Raw genomic sequence first — 23,013 nt, 5'->3', positions numbered from 1 at the left:
AGAAATGCTATTGTTATTGAATGATTCACATTGAAAACAGAAATATTTTGAATTTTATGAATGATCTTAGCATCTGAAATGCATTGAATCCATGTTGCCATGTGGAGAACAAAAACTTCAAAGCTGTGGAGAGCTTTATTTGAAACAGCTGTCAGTTTTTATTGTGATTCAATACATTTGTTTCTGTCACATCAACAAATTGCTTTCTTACATGAGTCAGATCAGAGTTTCACTGCTTTTAATTTTTTAGTCATATTCACATATGTTGATTAGCTCATTTCCCTCCAAAAATCAATGAGGAAATGTTTGCATTCAATGACAATATGCAGGATTTTATGACAGTTTCAATCCATAGTTATTCTGATTGACACGATTTTCACTTAAATGGATAATAATGAGAATAGCTACTAATGATGGTGAAATGTGGTAATTATCAAAGCTGAAGTCCTTTTACAATCATCTGTAACACATGTGGTAGGCATTTTATATGTGTAATTTGTTCTATACAGGCCTTACTTCAAGCACATGATGTGGTAGCACATGAGGTTTATGGAGAGGATGCCGTTCGCGTCACACCCCCTCCAATCCAGACTTTTTCCAGCCTGAATGGTGATTCCTCACAGCCCCCAAGTCCAGAAGTTGAGATGGATCCTGGCTGTAAAATCAATCGTGTAAGACTTGTCCAATTCCAGAAAAACAAGGATGAGCCCATGGTAAGATTATTCTAATCGAGAAATTTTTAAATTGTTATTGTCCCATTACTGATAGTAATGTGAAAATGAATGTACATTTTATCCAAATAAAAATGTAAAACCTTTTTAAATTGTGTAACTTTGTTTATCATGTTTATGGACATTTTTAAAGTTTGCATACACTTTGCTATACATTTTTGTAGGGGTCTGAATTTTTGAAACTGTTTGTTCCCCTCAGTAGGAGATTTTTTGCATTTTGTATAATTATTTGGTCTTTTTTATCAGGGAATTACTCTAAGGGTGAATGAAGTTGGTCAGTGTAAAGTTGCTAGGATAATGCATGGAGGAATGATCCATCGACAAGGTATGGAGATACAGCTGAAAGAATTTTGTTTCTTGCATTGAGCAAATCTCGTATTGCTTCACATAGTAAATGTTAAGAGACTGCCCACCATGACAAAAGTAAAACTAGAGGCCATTAGGTCGAAGGCAAACAGTTTGGTTCAAAGGGTCGACCAAACACATTTTCTCAGAGAACACAGTCAATAAATGTTTTGTTATACTTTTTTTTTTTTTTTTTTAAATACATGTATCTTGTGCTGGCTTCCATGATGTAAATTTCCTTTACCTGCACTAAAACTTGGTCATTTCTGTCACTGTTGAGCACCAACAAATGCAAATAAGATTTAGCTGATCCCACCCACAGTGTGATGTAAGCTGTCCAATATCTCATCAACAGGGCCAATATCTCACTCGGCGGTCAAACATCAATTTTTTCTATGACTGCTCAGTAAAACATTGGAAATGTTAGACTTTTTTTTTTAGTAAAGATTTATATAGGAATCAATTTTTAAAGGGATAACAAATTGAATTATTACACTTATAAAAATAATTAGAAACTTCATGAATGGGATTTTAAAGATTTTAAACTACAGGTAGTATTTATTAGTGAATGAGAGCATTCTGATTAATTAAAAAGTTAATTCCTTCGAGGAGCCATAAGGCCAGCACTTATACCCAGTTTATGTGGTGCTTAGCAGATGAGTCATTGACTCCCCCTGTATGGGACACTAGACCATCACAGGTTAATCTCCAGCCTAAGCCAGTACCCATAGCAGCTGGTTGGATTGAGACACTGCAGATAAAGTGCCTTGTCTAAGGATGCAACATCAAGTGCCCATAATGGAGCTTGAACCAGTAACCTTTGGGTTCCTGGCTAAACGGCTATTATCATGTGCTCCAATGCCAATTGATTATAGGGGACATGACATCATCACCCATACAACATGTGTTATTTACTTAGCCACAAAAAAGAAAAGAATGAGTCATAAAAATGTTCAATTAATTCCAGTCACTGATTAAAATTAGTCATTTATCCAATTTCAGGATACTATGGGGGGCTAATTACATGTACTACCAGAGAAATGTTGAATCTTGCCAAATGGGGACTTAATTAGACAAATAATAAAAGATTGTTTCATTAATGTCATTACATTATTTCATTGCCAAAAAAAAAAACCTATTTGCATGCAACTTTGTTCATAACTCAAGTTTGACACATGAAGTTCAAGAAAACATATGGACATGAAATATGATATCCTATCAGAGCACAGCAGAGGACTTTGGAATATGATAATAGACAAGGGGTTTAAAATGAGCTGTGTTTGCAGGAAAAATTCCTCCCAAATGAATCTTGTGTGTATTTTTTTCAGGGAAGGTCTAAAATAATATGCTTAAAGTGAGGCGGTTGCATATCATGTGTCATAATGGAACAGGAAATGAATTCAGTTCTTCACTTTAGTATCCTATTTATGTAAACGGGGGAACCATTAATGTTTTCACATTTTCCAGTCTCATCCATTTTATGAACAAAATCTTTTATTTGAACAGGAACCCTTCATGTTGGAGATGAAATTAGAGAAATAAATGAAGTTAGTGTCGTTAATCAGACAGTGGAAAATCTGCAGAAAATGCTGGTAAATATTCATTATATGAGTTACAAAGTGTCAACGTAGCATTATTATAAATTGCATTGGATCTTTTTGATTCATCATTGGTGTCCTAAGCAACTGAGCTTGCTAATTCATCTTTGTTGTCTTAGACAACTGAGCTTGCTAATTCATCATTAGTGTTTCTAGCAACTGAGCTTGCTAATTCATCATTAGTGTCTTAGACATTTGAGATTACTAATTCTTCATGGGTGTTTTCAACAATTGGGCTTGCCAATTCATCATTAGAGTTCCTAGCAACTGAGCTTGCTTATTCATCATTGGTGTCTTATACAACTGAGCTTGCTAATTCATCATTGGTGCCTTAGACATTTGAGCTTACTAATTCTTTATTGGTGTTTTTAACAATTGAGCTTGCTAATTCATCATTAGTGTTTCTAGCAAGGAGGCTAATTTGGCATTAGTGTTTCTAGCAACTTAACTTTCTAGTTCATACCTTTATGAATACAGCAAAAGAGCTTTCTGATTTATCTATGATAGCTTATATAAGTGAAATAAATGCCTATAGCTTGATATACTTGTATAGCAATGTCTTGACAGTTACAAGAAGCATTTTTTTTTCAGGACAGATTTGATACTAAGACAGATACAATATACTCTTTTTTCCATGAAAACATATTGATTTTATGTAATTGGCAGACAAGAGAGACACCACAAAAGTGTCCTCTAACAGACATAAAGCGGCGTCTTGGCAATAACTTTGTACAACTAAAGGTTCCATAAAGTCAACTTTTATTATCTTTTCACAGAAATCATTAAGTGGCAATGTCACCTTCAAAATTGTTCCGCAGCCTTCAGGCAATGTGCATAAGGAACGAAATGAAAATGGAACACACAAAGAGGTATGATATGGGGGAACTGGAATTAATTCATATGCAATAAAATAAGAGAATTTTGTGTCAGTTTCATTCTCAGAAATTGATTCTTCATTGTTTCTTCTCATTGTATCCCACTGTCATTGGTAAAGTTCAGGAGTAGAGTATTCTTATCCCCCCTCCCCTTGAAAAAAGGGGGCATATTGTTTTGTACCTTTTGGTCAACTGGTCAGTAGACAAAGTGTTGTCAGCTCAGTATCTTGAGAACCCTGTTTGACTGACATCAAACTTGATTCCCCTTAAGAAATAGTTGACCTCTACTGATATTGAGGTCACAAGGTCAAGGGTCAAACTCCTCAAGACATACAACGATATTTTCCACTCATTATCTATAGAACCGTTTGATTGACTGGCATTGTTGATTGGTACACTGGTTTCGCTTAAGAAGTAGATGACCCCAGGCCTATTGATTTTAAAGCTGCAAAGTCAAAAGATCAAGTGTCACACTGGACCACTGAGTATCTTAGGAACCTTTTGCTTGACAGACATCAAAATTAGTAAACTTGTTCTCCCTTAGGAGTAGATGACCCCTATTGACTTTGAGGTCACAAGGTCAAAGGTCAAGTATCAAACTGGACATAAGAAGATATTGTCAACTCAATATCTTCAGATCCCTTTGCTTGACTGACATCAAATTGGTACATTGGTTCCCCCTATGGAGTAGATGACCCTATTGATTTTGAGGTCACAAAATCAAAGGTGAGTGGTCAAATTGAACAAAAGAAGATATTGACTGCTCATGTATCCTTGAATGATGTCAAACTAGGTATGTTAGTTCCCCATAGGGAGTAGATAACCCTCGTTGATTTTAAGGTCAAGGGTCAAACTGAACATAGTAAGATAATGACCAATCAATGTTTGCTTGACAGACATCAAACTTGGTACACTAGTAGATGACCCATGTAGATTTTGAGGATGCAAGATAAAAGTTAAGGTTAAACTGAACATAGGAAGATTTGACTGCTCAGTATCTGGAGAACCCTTTGCTTAACAAACATCAAACATGGTACACTAGTACCCTTCAAGAAATTAATCACCTCTAATGATATCAAGGTCTGATAGAGATCAAACTTGGAATTATGTTTGAGCTTGACTAGTAGGTTATCCATTTCTTCACTATAATTGTAGACATTCTAAATTTAAAGTTGACCCTTTTTAATACTGCCACATGGAAGGCATATATGTTTCTAAATTTTTTTTTTTAAAAAACAAACTATTTTGGAAACATATATGCCTTCCATGTGGCAATATTAAAAAGGGTCAACTTTATGTTGTAAATTTGTATTTTTATGGAGATAAAATATGCAGTCAAACTTTGTTACAAATTGTTTACGTCGCCCGCGTGGCACAGTTGTTAGAGCATCTGCTCTAGAGTCGCGGAGTAAGGAGTTGATCCTTATGTCGTGGGTTCGAATCCCACTGTTGGACGTGGAGACCGGTCCTTCAGATGAGACCGTATAAACGAGGTCCCGTGTTGCAGTAGGTGCTGGCATGAAAAAGATCCCTCACTGCTCAATGGCCGTAAGTGCTGAGTATAGGACAAAATTTGCAGCTCTCCACTGGCAAGTGGTGGCGTCTCCATATGAGTGAAAAATTCTCGAGAGGGACGTTAAACAACATACAAACAAACAAATTGTTTACCAGAGTAAAACATGTTTTAAACATGTATGCATATTGAAATGTGCTTCTTATTTTGTCTAATTATTAGACATACAAATTGACCAGAGATGTCTGATGATGTTACAAATGTATTTGTAGATCTTTGTGAGGGCCCTGTTTGATTATAATCCTGAGGATGATGATATGATTCCTTGCCCACAGGCTGGAGTGTCTTTTAGAGTTGGGGATGTTTTAAGAGTGAGTACAATATTGGTAGAAGAAACATAATTTCATGTTAAAATCTATCCAGTACTTCATAAAATTCATAATCTCACAACCTGAAGAAACCTTCGATGTAAAATAACTATATATAATGCTTCAATTTATATACAAAGTTCTTTTTTGTAGATCATAAATAAAGAAGACTCTAATTGGTGGCAGGCTAAGTTATGGGGTGTGGCCCCTACTACCCCAGCAGGTCTCATTCCCTCCCCAGAACTTCAGGAGTGGAGGACATCAATGTCCTCAAGGGAAAAAGCCAGACATGAGCATGCAGGTACTTGTCTTCTGTTTCTTTTATTGTGATACCTGTCTTTTGTGATATAGAGGTATACTGTCCATTCACATTCTTTCTGCGCATCTCTGGTTAATTTTATATGATTTTCATTTAGCTTAAAAAAAAAATGCATGTTTCCAGTAACCCGACCAGCCCTAATTTTACCCACCGTCCCTACTACTTTTTATTCCAAATTCCAATTTTTGAACCATAATTTTGTTCACTTAGTCTGGTATGATTTTCTCCTAGTACAGTCAATAAAATGGATGCCTCGGACTAAGTAGAAATGTGTCTATCCAAGTGTTTGAAAGAGTTCATTTGTTTTGTTGTGTATGTTTATTCAAATATGTGCCTTTCTAATATATGTGATGAAAAACAGTGTAATGAGTAACCATCTGCTACTTTTAAAATAAAAAGTAAAGTAAGAAAAAAAAAGTTATCCCATATCTACAGTAAAACACGCTTATAGCAAACACGCTTATCATGAATTGACGCTTATAGCGAAGTGATTTTCATTCCCCATGACTTTAAAATATATTGTAAACTTAATTAACAGATATAACAAATTATTACATTTTCAAGTGAAATACTGTAAATTATTTACTGAATGAAAGTTATATTCTGACACAGCATGAAAGGATATCAAAATGGTATTCTCACAGTGTTAGAATTTCAGAAGTGCAGCAAAACTTACGATTTTCCTTCCCTTCACGAAGAGTGTTTTTAAAAAAATCCCTGGCCTGTTATAAGATGGAGTTAAAGAGCCATCCTGACAGAGACTAATAGTTATACTGCCAAAGTTTTTATGCCCCCCCATGAAAATGGCCGGGGCATATAGTGTTTGTCATGTCCGTCTTCTGTCCTTCCATCCTTCCGTCTGTCCTTCCGTAGCGATTTGCGTTTAGCTCAGTTCAAAGCTCAGTCTCAAAGAAACTATCCGAGATATTTTCATCAAACTTCATATGCTGATACATACTGATGAAAGCTATTCAACTGTATCAACATTTTTGACCTTGACCTTTCATTTGACCTTGATCTCACTTATCAATTTGTGTTTAACTCAGTTTTTGTGAGAACTATTGAACTCCATCAAAAATGTTTGACCTTTAACTTTCCTGTGACCTTGACCTCACTTTTCTTAAATTCGCATTTTGCTTAGTTTTGAAGAAACCATTTAAGATGTATTTATGTAAGCATATGCTTTTATACATAATTGGTGAGAATTTATCATCCATATCCAACTTTTTAGATTTCAATTTTAAAGAAACCATTCAAGATATTCTCATCAAATTTCATAAACTAATACAACTTTTCATGTTGCATTACTAATATACCCTTGGCGGGGCATTCATGTCCTATGGACATATTTCTAGTTCCAAAAATGTCGTTAAAAATCCATGTTTACAACGTTTTTCAATCTCACAATCGCTTAGCAATAACGTCTCAACCGCTCAACTATGACATCACAGCCTATGACACTGTGTTACGAAAAGACAGAGGCAAAGGGAAAATCTAAGAAAATGTAATAAACAGAAAATTCAATGTTTTTGAGATGAATATGGAATTTATTTCACTCACGAGACAGGATTTTTTTATATTTTCACTCGTGCTTCGCAGTCGTGAAAATATCAAAAAATCCTGTCCCACACTCCTGGAATAATTTCTATAAATTCCATATTCATCTACAAAACATTGAATATCCTCTTTTTATGCTTATAATGAAGCAAAATCGTTCATCCCTGGCACTTCGCATTTCGTTATAAGCATGTTTTACTGTACCTACCTTAATTTTTTTTTTTTTGGCATGTTACAGGAAAAACATGTTTTTTTTTGTTTTGTTTTGGTTTTTTTTTTTTTGGGGGGGGGGGGGGATTTCATTTCATAGTTAATGTCACATACTTGTAAAAAGAGTTTTGAAAGTTTTTCACACACTTAATAATCATGTATAGTAGATGCTAATGAATTGGACCATTTTTTTTCTTTGCTGAAGCACATTGTTCATGGTTTGGAAGAAAGAAGAAAGATAAATACCTAGCCAAACACAACTCAATCTTTGACCAGTTAGATCTCAATACATATGAGGAGGTGGTCTGTCTACCAGCATTCATGAGGAAAACATTAGTATTATTAGGTACATGTATAATTCATATAGTCTCATTATACATATGTGATTAACTGCTTAACAGTACCAGTCTCTGTAGATAGAACAGGAAATATGTACAACTTAATTACAGTGTGACTGTATTAATTAATAAATTCGCAGGTGCTCATGGAGTTGGTAGAAGACACATCAAAAATACCCTGATAACAAGTCATCCTGATCGATTTGCTTACCCCATTCCACGTAAGTAAAAGAAAAATTTGAAAACAAAAATGATGAAAATGCTTCCTTATTCTTGTGTTGTTATGTATTGTAATGAAGGATAAAAGTAGTTTCTTCCACCTCATGTTTACACATTGATAATACTTTGAGCCATTTGTAATGTATGTTGCCTCTTGCTAAAAGATCTTTTTTAACTGTTTGTCTGTTTGATGTCTATGTTTACTTTCAACTTAACTTTTAAATTTTGCAAGATAGAGACTTAATATATGGTGTTTGTGACATATTTATTTCATTATGCAGAGTACAACCTCCAGCCATATCTGGTCAAGATATTAAAAAAATAAACAAATAAGGCCAAAATAAAAAATAGGTTTGTTTCCCCTAACGCGACTGACCCACTTAAATCGTGCCGACTGAAAAGTTTTTTTAATAAGATTATTCAAATATTTATTTTTTATTGTTTATCAACTTTATAAAATACAATTTCATCAAAATTCGTTTTTTATCAGAATGGCGGCTTTTGTTTTACTCTCATTTGGCGCCCACAACATGTTGCCACAGAGGGTTATTTAGTGTTATAAAACAACGGCGATGTATCAATCTTGATATACATCTTTAACTTATTAGAATCCTACACTCTTGAAACATTTCGTGAATTAAATATACCATGACTAAGGAGTGTTAACATGGCATTTACAAATGTGTCTTCTAAAATTAACGTACGTAGTGAGCATGACAAAGCCAGCCTCATGAGCAGATGAGGGGCCCACTTTGTGTATGTATATCAATAAATTTCACTGCATTTCATTCGTTTCGATCTAAAAAACACTTCATGTATGATTCTATTTTTACTATATAGGATGATAGGATTTGTAAATTTATCTTTGTATAATTATTTCATCTTGATAAATGTAATTCAGATGTCGTTTCTTCATTCCTTTTATTTATGGGGTAAACTTCGTAACTATAACATTAGATATGACTTTAATCATTTTAGATATGGTTTGGTTGAATTAAATATTGTCTATACAGGTACTCTCTTTTCAAATAGTGTTAAAATCTTTAAAGTTGGCTTATGGTACGGCTTCCTGAGACGTCCAGTGTATTTTTCTTTTCTTTAGTTGGGCCATTGAAAATAGGTTGTTCCTTTGCTTTAAAATACCTTTAAAAATTGCTGGGTCGACAACATTTGAACACCTGCCTGGTGGAGGGCTCCTAATTTAGACTTTTTCTCGGCATGTATGGCCATTGTTCATAAAGCATCAGTAAGGGATCTTTATCGTGCCAACATCTACGTGTATACTGTGACACTGCATGGGCCTACGTTTTTTTTTTTTTTTTTGGTAAAAATTCAATTTCAATAAATTTACGCTGGCCTGAGATATTTCACAAGTTCAAATGAATAATATTTGTGAATTAATTTACCATACATGTTGCTTTTAAATTTCATTTGTATGATATTAGGTTTAAAATCAGTTTCTTTTGTTCTTTCTTATTTATAGATATATTATTCAATTTTCAGAATGTATTTTCAAAACTGCTGTTCATAAAAAAAAATAATTTACCTACCTACCTACTCAGCTTGAAATTTTAGGGTCGGGATAGGGGAAACAAAGATATTTTTAATGATGGCCTAAGTAATATTTATATTTTTTTGATACCCCCAAAGATCCAAGATCAAAGGGAATATTGTTGTCTATGTTTACACCCTCAACCTTGCTCCTAACTTTTAAAGTAAACAACATGAAAGAAGTTTCCAGACCCTGACTCAAGGTCACTTGTGCTGTTCAAGGTCATATTTGTCCCATGTCTAGCCTGGGCCACAGTAGAGGAATGCATTTTGATAATATTTTGTTTTCAGATACCACAAGGGCACCTCGAGAGGGTGAAATGAATGGAAAAAATTACTATTTTGTTGGCCATGATCAAATGATGAAAGACATTGCTGCTAATGAGTATTTAGAATATGGCACTCATGAGGATGCCATGTATGGAACAAAGTTAGAGACAATTCGCCAAATTCATTCCAAAGGTCTTATTGCAATTCTGGATGTTGAACCACAGGTACAGTATTCATAGGGAAAAGAAAACTTTGACAGTTTTCAAATTAACTTTATTGTCTGACCTTTATCAAGAAGATGGTCGGACAAAAATGTGCAAAACATATAAAATAAGATATATTTAGTCTTGATTAATATATGGCAAATTTGGAAATAAAATGTGGCTTTAAACTTCAAAGTCAATCTGTTAACTACTGCTAGAAAATTATAGTATTTAAGATGGGTACCTATAGTTATAACATCTTACAAACAGCATAAAAATGTAATGAAAATGTTGATATTAGAAAAAAGAAAAGAAAAAGGTGTTATATTTTGGACTTCTATGATAAGTAAATAACGAAGCCCGTGTGTTACAGGCCATTCGTGTGCTGCGGACTGGGGAGTATGCCCCGTATATAGTGTTCATTGCAGCACCAACTATAGCCACCATGCAGGAGGTAGTCTGTTTCACAGACCTCAATCTGTATCAGTGTTGTCAGCCTTTTTTTATGTCATATGTAATGGTTGAGGGAACATTCTGTGACTGGTCAGAATTGTAAGAAATTTGGGGAAAGGAGGGGGAGATATTTATTTTACTCTGTTAAAATAATAATGTCTACTAAGTTCCAATAGTTTGTCGAATAAATTTTTATTTAAAATGCTTTTTATAAAAAAAAAGCACTATTTTAGATTTCATGAGAATATTAATTTTTTCCAAATTAATATTTGTAAACTAAGAATGTTAATGTATTTATTTTAAATCAAAACAAGTTCACTCAACCATTGAAACCATATTTTATTTTAATTTTCAGTGGCACTAGATGTATATATTTGGTTTCCACATTGCATGGCAATTTTTTTCTGTTTATTTAATTTTCAGGCACTGAAAGTTTTACGCACTGCTGATTACGCACCTTATGTAGTATTTATAGCAGCTCCTCGCTTCAATGACCATCTTCTCAGAAAAACTAAGGATATGAATGTAAGTGAAGAAAATATTAAAGAGTATTTCATTACTAGTATAGTATCAAAAAGTATTACATTTATACCTAGAAATGTTATGTAATTCAACATGATGTATTGGTCAGTTTTATCATTATAGTAGTCTGTACCTGCATGCTTACGATACCATTATACCACCTAAATTTTTCAAATATACTTTATCTTTCAATCAGATGATCATTTTTTAATAGTTGGCTTTTTATTTTACTTAGACTACAAACAGATAAGTTGAAAAGTGTTGTTGCTTTCACAAATCTTTACTCTGTTGTAAATCAGACAAGTGTATGAAACAATTCTCATTTTTATGTAGTGTTGAAATATTTTATAAGAAGTTGCTTTTCCTTTTGATATACCAATATATTTCTACAATGATATAGATATAAACATTCAAGGCTATTAGGGTAGAAGTGAAGCTACATTTTAAGATATAATCTACAGAGTACCAATTCAATTCAAGATGTGTCATTTCAAGCCAATACTTTAATATTTGAGGGTTGACCCAGAAAATCATGGACAAATTATCTCACAAATGCTACAAAAGTGACACAATTTTGAATTTTCACAGAATTTGAGTTATCAGAAATTGACTATTACAGATGCATTCTCTGAACATAAAGCAACAAAAAATTTGATCCCTTTAAACACAAAAATTTGAATCTGGAAGCACTATTTAGAGAGCAGTACCAGTAAATAAGTTCAAGACATCACTGGACAAAGATTGGTTTATAAGTACAGTGTCTGACAAATTGATTATATATTCTGCTAACTTAAAGTAACAATTAATGGCTATTACTTTTAAAAAGGATCATAATGAATTAATGCTTGTCTGTGAATAACTGGGACAGCCCTTGTATGAGAGGTCATGGGTTATACATTTTTTGGACATGCTGGCACTGTTAATTGGCATATACAAGTACCGGTAATATTACTGATCTTCACATTTTACAGGACATTAGCTTGGAGAGATTAGCTACAGAAAGTGAACTTCTAGAAAAAGCCTATGGACATTATTTTGACTTGAAAATTGTGAACAATGATATTGATGAAACCATAAGGAAATTGGAACATGCGATTGATCAAGTGAGTACCACACCCCAGTGGGTACCGGTCAGCTGGGTCTACTGATAAGTCTGTGATGATTGGTTGTTTAAATGCTCTGTGGTCCTTATAAGGCCTTTGTAAATGACCTATATTTATACCTGAATGTGTAGATGGCCCAGATGAGGAAGGTGAAAGGTTAACTATAGTTATAACTACTTATTAGTTAATCATGACAAAAGTGTCCATAAACAGGTTCAGATGAATTAAGAGAGAATGTGAAAACATTGTATGATTAAGCATGAATGTGAGACAGGTTTAATTGATATTTATACATATTTTTAAAACAAATATGATACATTCAAGAAGTAATATCAAGGTTGTAAATGGAATGTGGTGAAAGTAAAAGATTATATACTTGTATGTATATTTCCTAGAAAACAGCTGGTGTAAGTAAAGGTATTAGGTCAATATTTTTATCATAATGTGGGCATGTAATTTCTACAATTAAATACTGAAGATGTACTTTTTTTCTGCATGGCATTAATTTACACCATGTACATGTTCACAATTTTTCTGCTGAAATTTGATAATACAGCATACTTAAAATGCATTAAGGACATTAAATATATTGACAATCCAAGAAATGTGTGTAACTTTCTACTCGCTGATTGAATAGAAATTGTGATTTCACAGAATTATGACTCTGTGGGAAAAAAAGTATATTCACAGTAATTAAATTGATACATTTATATAGCAGATTTTAATGCATTATTTTTTTTTCTTTAAGACAAAGATGCTGCACTCTAATGTATTACAAATCTGTGATTTTTGAGAAATGGTTGTTACACTTTTTTAATAAATGAAAAGATTTTTTTTAAAGTGTAGTTTTTGTCTTGGTGCAAACTTGTCAATAATGGTTGTTACAATATTCTGATAATCTGTAAAACTACTTTTTCATACTGTTTTACTGCCAAGTATTAAAATGTCAAGAGAAATCAAATTTTGGGGAGCGAGAGAGAATACAGATGTATGCGAGAATAGCATGGTGCTAAATCTGTTCTGATGTATGTCTGAAGTTTTTTTTTTTGTCTCTGTGTTTTTATGAACCCTTAAAGTGGTTATAAGATAAATTAGCTTTACAAATATATTTGTTGAGTTTGCAAAATCACAGGGACCAAGTTTTTTTGAAAACAAAGGATTTTTCTTCAATTCTGTAAACATATAAACATACAGTCAAACCTTGTTATCTCGAACTCCAATGGACGGGGAAAAAACTTTGAGATATCGGATGATTCGAGATATTGAGGGTAAAATAATAAGTATAAGTAGTTGGGACTTCCAAATCACTTTGACATATCCATGGTATTAGAGATATCAGTGTTCGAGATACCGAAGTTCAGCTGTATACTGTAAAAGTGGTTATTTTGACGAGTTGAAAAATTGACGAGTTTTTGTTTACGGAAATTGACGAGTGTTAATTTTGACGAAATATTGAATCAAGAGTTATGTATATCTTTGATTTCACAAGATTAAAACAAAAATAAATACAAAGAACTTCTAAAAACGAGTTTCAAAACTAGTACTCAGAGTAAGTTCGCCAGAAGCTAGAGGACCAAAAACTTGATGGAAACATTGGCTTAGTTGACTTGAGAACGTCTACGATTAAGCCGCTCTGTGCGAGTTCACGATGTTATAAGTAAGGACCGCGACTTCCTTGGGAACTCATTTACAAGCGTTCTCATCAATAAAAATTAATTTTGCTTGTAAAAACCATATACAGTCTATAAGATTTGATTGAATTAATTGCTCTTTTGTATTTTGTTTTCATTATACGAGGCCGATTGCCTGAGGTGACAAAGTAGGTTAAACGCGGCGTGGTGATAATTACGCAAAGTTAGAATGTTGTGACCATGGGTAATAATAGTATATGACATAGTCAATGGTTTTTAAAACTGTGATTATATGTTTTCATAACTATTTACAAAAATATTAAACAGTAACTTTGATCTAGTTTTAATGGGGGAAGCCGAGAAAATTAAGAGATAAAGTTGTACAACGGTCGATGTTTTTTGTGACGCCATATATATGATATGAAGTTTGACGAGTGGAAATTTTGACGAGAAAAGAAAAATCGTCAATATAGTCAAAATTAGCACGTCGTCAAAATTTCCACGTTTACAGTATATAAACATACCAAACTGACTCTGAATTGTTGTACTTTCAATATTATGACATTCAGGAGGATATATTGTCAGTGTTAAGTGCTTTATTTCTTAAATAAAGGGTTCATTGTAAAAATTAGTATTTATATAAAATTCTGTTGATTTAAGTATAGTTGTTACATGTAGGTATACATATTTATAAATGTTATTTTGACTATTTTAGGATCAAGAAACAAGTGCAGAATTTAGTCAAAATAAGAATTTTCAAAGTAAAAATACATGTACTACAAATTTAAACCTAATAGTACCCTTTAAAAATAAAGCCATCGGCACTTTGTCAGTTTCAAAGAAACTTGGTTCTTGTAAATACTTGTATGTACAAGAATATGATTCCTATTGTGAAAAAGGATACTGTGTTGTCCATACTGTTGAACATCAATCTCTATCATCTCATTTTGATGTTAGCTTTAAAAGTTTAAAACTCAAAAGCTGTTTAAATTGAATTTATATATATATAAATGTTACATGTATATTGCTAGACTAAATATTTAAGTCTGTGTTTTAGAAAACAAACCTTTTCATAGATTTTTATTATTGAGGAAAATCTGTTATAAATAATTTACAGATGTAATATGTGTTCTCTATTAAAAAGGTGTCTTTTATTAATCACAAGTCAAAGTTTAAAGCAGAGGCTTTCTTCATTTCAGCAAGAAAAATTTAGTCCTGAATTGTTGTGCATGCATGTAAATGATAACTGAATTCGGATTCTAGTCCTTTTCATTCTTGTTTAGATCTTTTATATCAGAGTTCTATCTTTCATTCTAGTTCAGCACTGTAATAATATGACACTGTTAAAGTAAATCTCTAGGGCAGTCAAAATAACTTGTTATATTCATAGTTCACTGTATCCATAGCAGTGTTTCATTATATCCAATGGGTATTCCATTAATTTGCACATCTGGGTGACAAAATAGGACTTCACTGTTAACAGATACTCACTACAAGTGTATTCCCTACTGTAAAACAATTATGTAAATGATGAATGTTTTTTAATGAAGCACTTGTATGATAGAAGTGTTAATTTTGTTCAAAATCTGAGCTGCATATACATGTACATGAAATTATCTTTTTAGTCTTCATGCATGTATTTCCATTTGTTGTAAAGCTCTTCTTTTTCAATGACTACTATTCAGTTATTATATACATAGGAGGCCAGTTTTTGTGGATTCCATAAAATTGGTTGGGATGTAATTTCATGGGTATAAAGATCTCGTTATGAAAGATCTTGATTATAAAAGAATAATTTTTGTTGAGGCTGTAAATTCGTGGGAAAAATATCCCCCAAAAGTTCACAAATTCCTCTAGAATATTAATGATTCCACTATAGCCTGCAGAAGGTAGGGGAACTAAATCACTTATCTAAATATTTTAGTTAATTTTTATGACTATTTTATAGTTATATTTCTTAGATTTATTCTATTTCAGTTATGAGTGGTCTAAATATTTAGTTCTTTGAATTTTGTTCAAATGATTTGTATGTTGTTATTGTTCAAAGCTATCAAATTCAGCAGATTATGTATGCATTATGATGATGAGGAATGAAATTGTATTATATACAAAAGTTATTGGTACAAATAAAACTCACTGAATCAATTTTTTGTTATCAGTAAATTATTTATATATATATATATATACAGTTGAACTTTGGTATCTCGAATACCATGGATATGTCGAAGTTATTTTGCAGTCCCAACTGCTTATTCCTTAAGTATTTTACCCTGGATATCTTGAATCCTTAGTTATCTCAAAGTATTTTCTCAGTCCTTTCGAGTTCGAGATAACAATGTTCGACTGTATATATTTGGAGCCGAATCTGGATAGTTTTCCAGTAAGGAAGAAATCAAATATGTCTTGAAAGATACCCAGAATATAATCATTGAGATTTAAAAATAATTCTAACCCAGTGAGAATATTGTAAGGGCTATTGGAACATTTCACTTGGCAAACTTAAATAACATGTCAATACATGTACCTTGCACTGTCTGGTAGAAATACAGTTGTCCACAGTGTATCATAGCAATGTCTGTGACTCTAACATTGGTGCTATATAACTTTGTGGAAGGTTATTCCAAGAGTTGACAAGGTCTCTCTCTGGCTCTGCTAGATTCAGGGGAAGCTGCCTCATTCTCCTGCCTATCTCGTCCCATACGTGTTCTACACGGTTAAGGTCTGGACTACAAGGGGGACTGTCAGGTACACAGATGTTGTGCAGCATCTGCTTTGTTGTTCTGGCAGAGTAAGGAGTGGCAGCAAAACCATACCATAATTTTCTCTAATGTGTGGAATCCTTATTGGCTTAAGAATATGGTTTTGATACCTCACAGCTTTCAGATTTTGGTGAATGGGAACCGTCAGGGTTTTCATGTGTAATGATATTCCTGTCCATAACATGACTGAGCCACCTCTGAATTGACCTTGTTCCCTAGTGTTCTCCCCACCTTTGACAAACATGGTTCTGACCATCTGATTTCTGGACTCCTCAGTAAAGAGAACTCGACCAAGTCCACATGTGTATACCTTAGATGACATCTTGTCCATAAGCTAATAAAAGTTGTCAGCGCCTTGCAGATATTACCAAGCATACATAAGGTCTCCTTGCACAAATCAGTCTGTTCCATACAATTTGGTCACCGAGGGGCCTTTCATGCATTCCCATTGTGTGTCGTATGTGCTGTTAAGTTCTTATCACAAAGGTGTGAAATTCTTATGTAGTGTTCCTACTGATGTGGAATTACACAAAATTATGGTGAGATAGATCATGCAGACATGCATAGCATTTCCGGGTTTACTCCATTTTCTTTTTCGTACACAACTAAATATAGAGAACACATGTCAACAAAAAGTTTTACAAAATGCACCCACAAAACATGCTGAACTCGCACATCATGCTTTTCAACAAAAAAAAATACTGGTAGTCATGGTTGAGTAATTACACAATCAATTGCAATTTTTTGGCCTTGACAGCAAAACATTGTTAATAGCAGACAACATAATTTATATAAGGGTTTTCAAATTTTTAGCTCACCTTAACAAAGTTAGGGGAGCTTATGTAATACCCTCAGTGTCCATGTAAGAGTCTGCATCCAAGGCTAAAGTTTTTGAAGCAGATTTCAAGTGCTTCTATGTCCTATATTGATCGCAGATGCCTGGACAATGCTTCTAGTGTGTTTCATTGTGCCAGAGGTTTCAGATGCTGCAGTTTCAACCAAAGAATGACCTGGTTAATCTTTTTGGTTAAAGTTTTTGGAGCAGGTTAAAGTTTTGGTGCAGGTTCATTCTAACGAAACTATAACTCCTATACTGACCAAACTTGCATGGATGATAATTTAATAATGCACATTCCAGAGTTGCTTTGGATGCTGGATCTGACCAATATTTCTGGATGAGTGACCAGGTTAAAGGTTTTGGAGCTGTTTCATTTGAAAGTAACTATAAGCCCTATGTTGACCAAACTTGCGTGGATGATGCATCTAAGGATATACACTACCAGACTTGCCTTGGGTGCTTGATCCGACCTACATTTACCTGATAAGTGACCAAGTTAAAGTTTTTGGAGTAATTTCATCTTAAAGAAACTATAAGTGCAGACCTGCATGGATGATCCATCAAAGATTGCATGCTACAAGACTTGCTTTGGATGCTGAATCTGACCAATAATTTCTGGATGAGTGACCAGATTAAAGTTTTTGAAGCAGGTTTGTTACTAAGAAACTATAAGTCCTACCTGAACCACATTTGCATGGATAATCCATCAAGGGATGCACACTACCAGGGTTGCTTCAGATGCTGACCATGGATTTGACCAACATTTTCCAGATGAGTGAGCAAATTCAAGTTTTAGGAGGACGCCCATTCCCCAAAACTTGCATGGATTTTGCCTTTACTGGGATGCACACTATCAGACTTGCTTCAGAGGTTGGATTTTACCTTACATATTCTGGATTAGTGACCAGGTTTAAGTTTTGGAGCAGGCTCATTCCAGTGTAACTGCAAGCCCTATCTGGATTAAACTTGCATTAAAGGATGCACAATACCACAGCTGCTTTGAATGCTTAATTGTCCCCCGCTTTCGTGAAAGCGAGGGGACATTAAATCTTATTCGTCTGTCCCTCTGTCAGTCACAAAAACTTTAACCTTGGCCATAACTTTTGAGTGAGAAGAGACTGGGCTTTCATATTTCACATGTACATTACCTGTGACAAGACCTTTCCAAATATACTATAATATTTGACCCCGTGACCTTGACCTTGAAGTTTGACCTATTTTTCAAAAAAATTAACATTACTTTAAATTGGTCATAACTTTTGAATGAAAAAAGATAGGGCTTTCATATTCTATCTGTATATTACCTGTGGCAAGACCTTTCTAAATATACTATGTTTTTGACCCCTGACCTTGACCTTGAAGTTTGACCTACTTTTCCAAAATTTTATCTTTGCTTATAACTTTTGATTGAGAAGAGATAGGGTTTTTATATTCAACATGTGCATTACCTGTGACAAGACCTCTCAAAAATATAGTATGACTTTTGACCCTGTGACCTTGAACTTTAAGTTTGACCTACTTTTCAAGAGAAATTAACATTACTTTGAATTGGTCATAAAATTTGAATGAGAAAAGATAGGGCTATCATATTAAATATGTACATTACCTGTAATAAGACCTTTCCAAATATACTATGGGTTTTGATACCATGACCTTGAAGTTTGACCTACTTTTCAAAATTTTTATCTTTGCTTATAACTTTTGATTGAGAATAGATAGGGCTTTCATATTTGACATGTGCATTACTAGTGACAAGGTGTTTCCGAGCATGCTATGATTTTTGACCCCTTAACCTTGACCTTCATGTTTGACCTAAATTTCAAAAATTTTAACTTTGTTGATTACTTCTGAATAACATATGATCGGGCATTCATACTTAACAAGTGCATTACCTGTGTCAAAATGTTTCTGAATATGCTATAATATTTGACCCCATGACCTTGACCTTCATGTTTGACCTAATTTTCAAACAATTCATCAATGTTGCTAACTTTTGAAGGAGCAAAGATAGGGCATTCATATTTGACACATGCATTACCTGTGACAAGCATTTCCAAATGTACTATGATGTTTAATCCCATGACCTTGAAGTTTGACCTAATTTTTAAAAAGTTTAGCATTGCTAATAACTTTTGATTGAGAGAAGATATGGTATTTACATTTGACATGTGCATTACCTGTTTCAAAACCTTTCTGATTGTATACTCTGGTTTTTGATATTATTTTTTACATGTACATTACTTGTGACAAAACCTTTTGCATTTTCTTATATTTGACCTCATGACCTTGATCTTGAAGTTTGATGTAGTTTTGAGAAGCTATAATCTTTGCCATAACTGTTATTAATTCAATAATTTATGTCTTTTTTGTATAATGCACAGACAAGACAGGACACACAAACAAGACAGTTAAAATAAGCCATAAATAATGGCATCCCATCCACTAAGACACCGAAAGTGGGGGACCACAATTCTTTGAATTTGCTTGTTTGACCTACATTTTCCATAGATGAGTGACCAGGTATAAGAATTTGGAGCTGGTTCATTTCAGTGTAACTTCAGCCCTACCTAGATCAAACTTGCATGGATGATGCATCAAGTGATGAATACTCTCAGATTTGCTTCAGATGCTGGATATGACCTACATTTTCTGGGTGAGTGACAAGGTTAAAATTTTTGAGCAGGCTCATTACAGTGAAACTTCAAGCCCTATCTGGATCAAACTTGGATGGATGATGCACCAAGGGATGAATACTCTCAGACTTGCTTCAGATGCTGGATATGACCTACGTTTTCCAGATGAGTGACCAGGTAAAAGTTTTTGGAGCTAGATCATTCCAGTGTAAATTCAAACCCTACCTAGACCAAATTTGCATGAATGATGCATCAAGGGATGAACATATCAGACTTGCTTCAGTTGCTGGATTTGACTGACATTTTCTGGGTAAGTGACAAGGCTAAAATTTTTGAGAAGGCTCATTCCAGTGTAACTTCAATCCCTAGATAGATCAAATTTGCATGAATTATGATGTATCTAGGAATGCATATCACTATCAGACTTGCTTCAGATGCTGGATTGTACCCTACATTTTCTGGATGAGTGACCAGGTTAAAGTTTTGTTGCAGGCTCATTCCAGTGTAATTTCAAGCCTTATCTGGATTAAACTTGCATGGATGATGCATCAAGGGATGCACACTACCATAGCTGCTCCAGATGTTGATTTGACCTAATTTCTAGATGAGTGACCAGGTAAAAGTACTTGGAGCAGGTTCATTTCAGTGTAACTTCAAGGCCTAACTAGACCAAACTTGCATGGGTGATCCATCAAGGGATGAAAACTCTCAGACTTGTTTCAGATGCTGGACTTGACCTACATTTTCTGGAGGAGTGACCAGCCCTTCTAGAGCAAACTGCATTGGTGATACATATAGGGATGCAATATACTACCAGACTAACTTGGATGCTGGATCTGAAGTATGCTTTCCAGATGAGTGACCAGGTTAAGATTTTTTTGGGTAGGTCCATTCCCAAGTAATTAAAAGGCCTACCTGGACCAAACATGTATAGATGATGCAGGTCAAAATGTTGATGCAGTTGAATAGCTCTCACCAATAATTGTATCAGCTAGCATATTAGGTTTGATAAAAATATCTTGAATAGTTTCTTTGAAACTTAGCTACTTGCATATATAAGAAAAGTGAAGTCACGGTAAAAGGAAAGGATGGATGCACACTTACAGACCTGCTTGTATGCTAGCTAGGTCAGGCTCCAAAAAACTTTGATGAACTCACTTTTAATCTCAGTTTCACTTTTACAAAAGGACTTTATTGTGGAAAAGTGCACGTGAGACTGTCACTGAGACCAAAAGTGAGATAATCTAAGTTTTATGGCTCACGAGCCTAGCTGACTTGCATTTTCTGGATGGATGACCATGCAGTTTAAAGTTTTGTAAAATAAGTCACTCCATTCCCAAGTAACTGCAAGCCCTTAACCTGGACCAAAATTGCATAAATGTTGCATCATGGGATGCACATTACTAGATTATAATTTTTGTGGGGATTTTGCCTTACCTAAAGATAACATCCATTGGGGTGAGCAGTAATGTAGTCTTAACCTTTATAATGAATGTTTAAAATAATGAAAGTGGGGCATTAGAAATTTTAGCCAGCTTAAGTAATGCATTTAAAAGTTCTGTGTTTCAGTTTTAGATTCTGATGAGCTGTGTTGTCATGGTTGTTAGTTTAATGAATAACTTGTGAAATTCAAAATGTTATTCTTTCTACAGTGTTTGTCTGATTTGAAAAAAAAAAACAGCTTGGAACACAGTATACAATTTAACATCAGTGCACACAATGTGATCAGTGGTGATTTGGTTAATAGATATACAATAATGTTTGAAATTCTTCCAAGTTGTTAAAAAAGTCCAGTTTTGGTACAAATAAAATATCCAATTTAAAAAAAAGAAAAACAAGAGGCCCATAGGCCATAACACTCACCTGAGTAACTTTTGCCCTGCTGTTCTTCACAAGATTTCCCCCTTGTAATACCTATTGTCACCCCAACCTACCCCCGGGGTCATGATTTGAACTATTTAGTATCTAACACTTCTCCAGGATGCTTCCAAATAATTTTTTTAATTTTCTGGCCCAGTGGTTCTTGAAAAGAAGATTTTTAAAGAATCTACACTACACCAGGATATTTCCACATAAGTTTCAGTTTTTCATGTCCAGTGGTTCTTAAGAAAAAGATTTTTCCTATATATTTCAATGTAAAACTTGGATTCCCTATTGTGGCCCCACCCTACCCCCTGGGGGTTATGATCTGAACAATTTAGAATCTACACTACCCTAGGATGCTTAAACCAGATAAGATTCAGCTTTTCTAGCCCAGTGGTTCTTGAGAAGATGCTTTCACATAAGATCCAACTCTTCTGGCCCAGTGGTTCTTAAGAAGAAGATTTTTCTTAATATTTCAATGTAAAACTTGGATTTCCTATTGTGGCCCCGTCCTACCCCCGGGGGTCATGATTTGAACAATTTAAAATCTACACTACCCCAGGATGCTTCCACATAAGTTTCAGCTTTCTGGCCCAGTGGTTCTTGAGTAGAAAATTTTTTAATGACCCCACCCTTTTTTTGTCTGTTCTTGATTATCTCCCCATTGTAAGGGGGTTTGACCCTTCATTTTAACAATTTAAACTCCTGTTTTGTACCAACTTTGGTTAAAATTGGCCCAGTGCATGGTTCTTCAGAAGAAGTTGAACATGTGACAGGTTTACAGACGGATGGACAGACGACGGACAATGGGTGATCAGAAAAGCTCACTTGAGCTTTCAGCTCAGGTGAGCTAATAGCAAGATTCAAAATGATTTTATAACTATCTGAAGTCAATTTTAATAAAACTTTGCAGGTCTGTTGCTGGAGTATGGTATGCAAGGACCAAAATTATAATACACACTCTTTTTTAATTTTTTAAAATACATTTTTCATCATTAAGGATTGGTACTCTCATAAGGACTCATGTAACAATAGAACCACCCACTTTGATCCACCGGCGTATGTTTTTGCGAGATCGTACGAGATTTCATGGGTGGTCTAAACTGGTTTCCTG

General features: G+C 34.2%; 2 protein-coding genes across 6 annotated transcripts in view; one reads left to right on the top strand and one right to left on the bottom strand.

The window, feature by feature from the left end:
* The window catches only part of LOC133180976 (peripheral plasma membrane protein CASK-like), a 91,828-nt gene extending 75,877 nt beyond the window's left edge, over window positions 1-15,951 (top strand). For all 5 annotated transcript variants that reach the window (XM_061315464.1, XM_061315463.1, XM_061315462.1 and 2 more), the window contains 11 exons: window positions 510-713; window positions 978-1,056; window positions 2,583-2,668; window positions 3,451-3,543; window positions 5,335-5,433; window positions 5,584-5,731; window positions 7,722-7,862; window positions 7,995-8,075; window positions 9,916-10,118; window positions 10,974-11,075; window positions 12,044-15,951. In XM_061315464.1, coding sequence (XP_061171448.1) covers window positions 510-713; window positions 978-1,056; window positions 2,583-2,668; window positions 3,451-3,543; window positions 5,335-5,433; window positions 5,584-5,731; window positions 7,722-7,862; window positions 7,995-8,075; window positions 9,916-10,118; window positions 10,974-11,075; window positions 12,044-12,220 — 1,413 coding nt within the window. In that variant the 3' untranslated portion in view covers window positions 12,221-15,951. The remainder of the gene's footprint in view (window positions 1-509; window positions 714-977; window positions 1,057-2,582; window positions 2,669-3,450; window positions 3,544-5,334; window positions 5,434-5,583; window positions 5,732-7,721; window positions 7,863-7,994; window positions 8,076-9,915; window positions 10,119-10,973; window positions 11,076-12,043) is intronic.
* The window catches only part of LOC133180983 (fumarylacetoacetate hydrolase domain-containing protein 2-like), a 223,724-nt gene that overhangs the window by 9,075 nt on the left and 191,636 nt on the right, over window positions 1-23,013 (bottom strand). The gene's annotated exons all lie outside the window — the stretch shown is intronic.

Source organism: Saccostrea echinata, unplaced genomic scaffold (assembly GCF_033153115.1).
Source record: "Saccostrea echinata isolate AGI-Se365-2 ecotype Australia unplaced genomic scaffold, CSIRO_AGI_Sech_v1 ptg000008l, whole genome shotgun sequence".
In the NCBI taxonomy this organism is placed as follows: domain Eukaryota; kingdom Metazoa; phylum Mollusca; class Bivalvia; order Ostreida; family Ostreidae; genus Saccostrea; species Saccostrea echinata.
The sequence above is the reverse complement of the archived record's forward strand: the minus strand, read 5'-3'. Positions and strand labels throughout refer to the sequence as shown.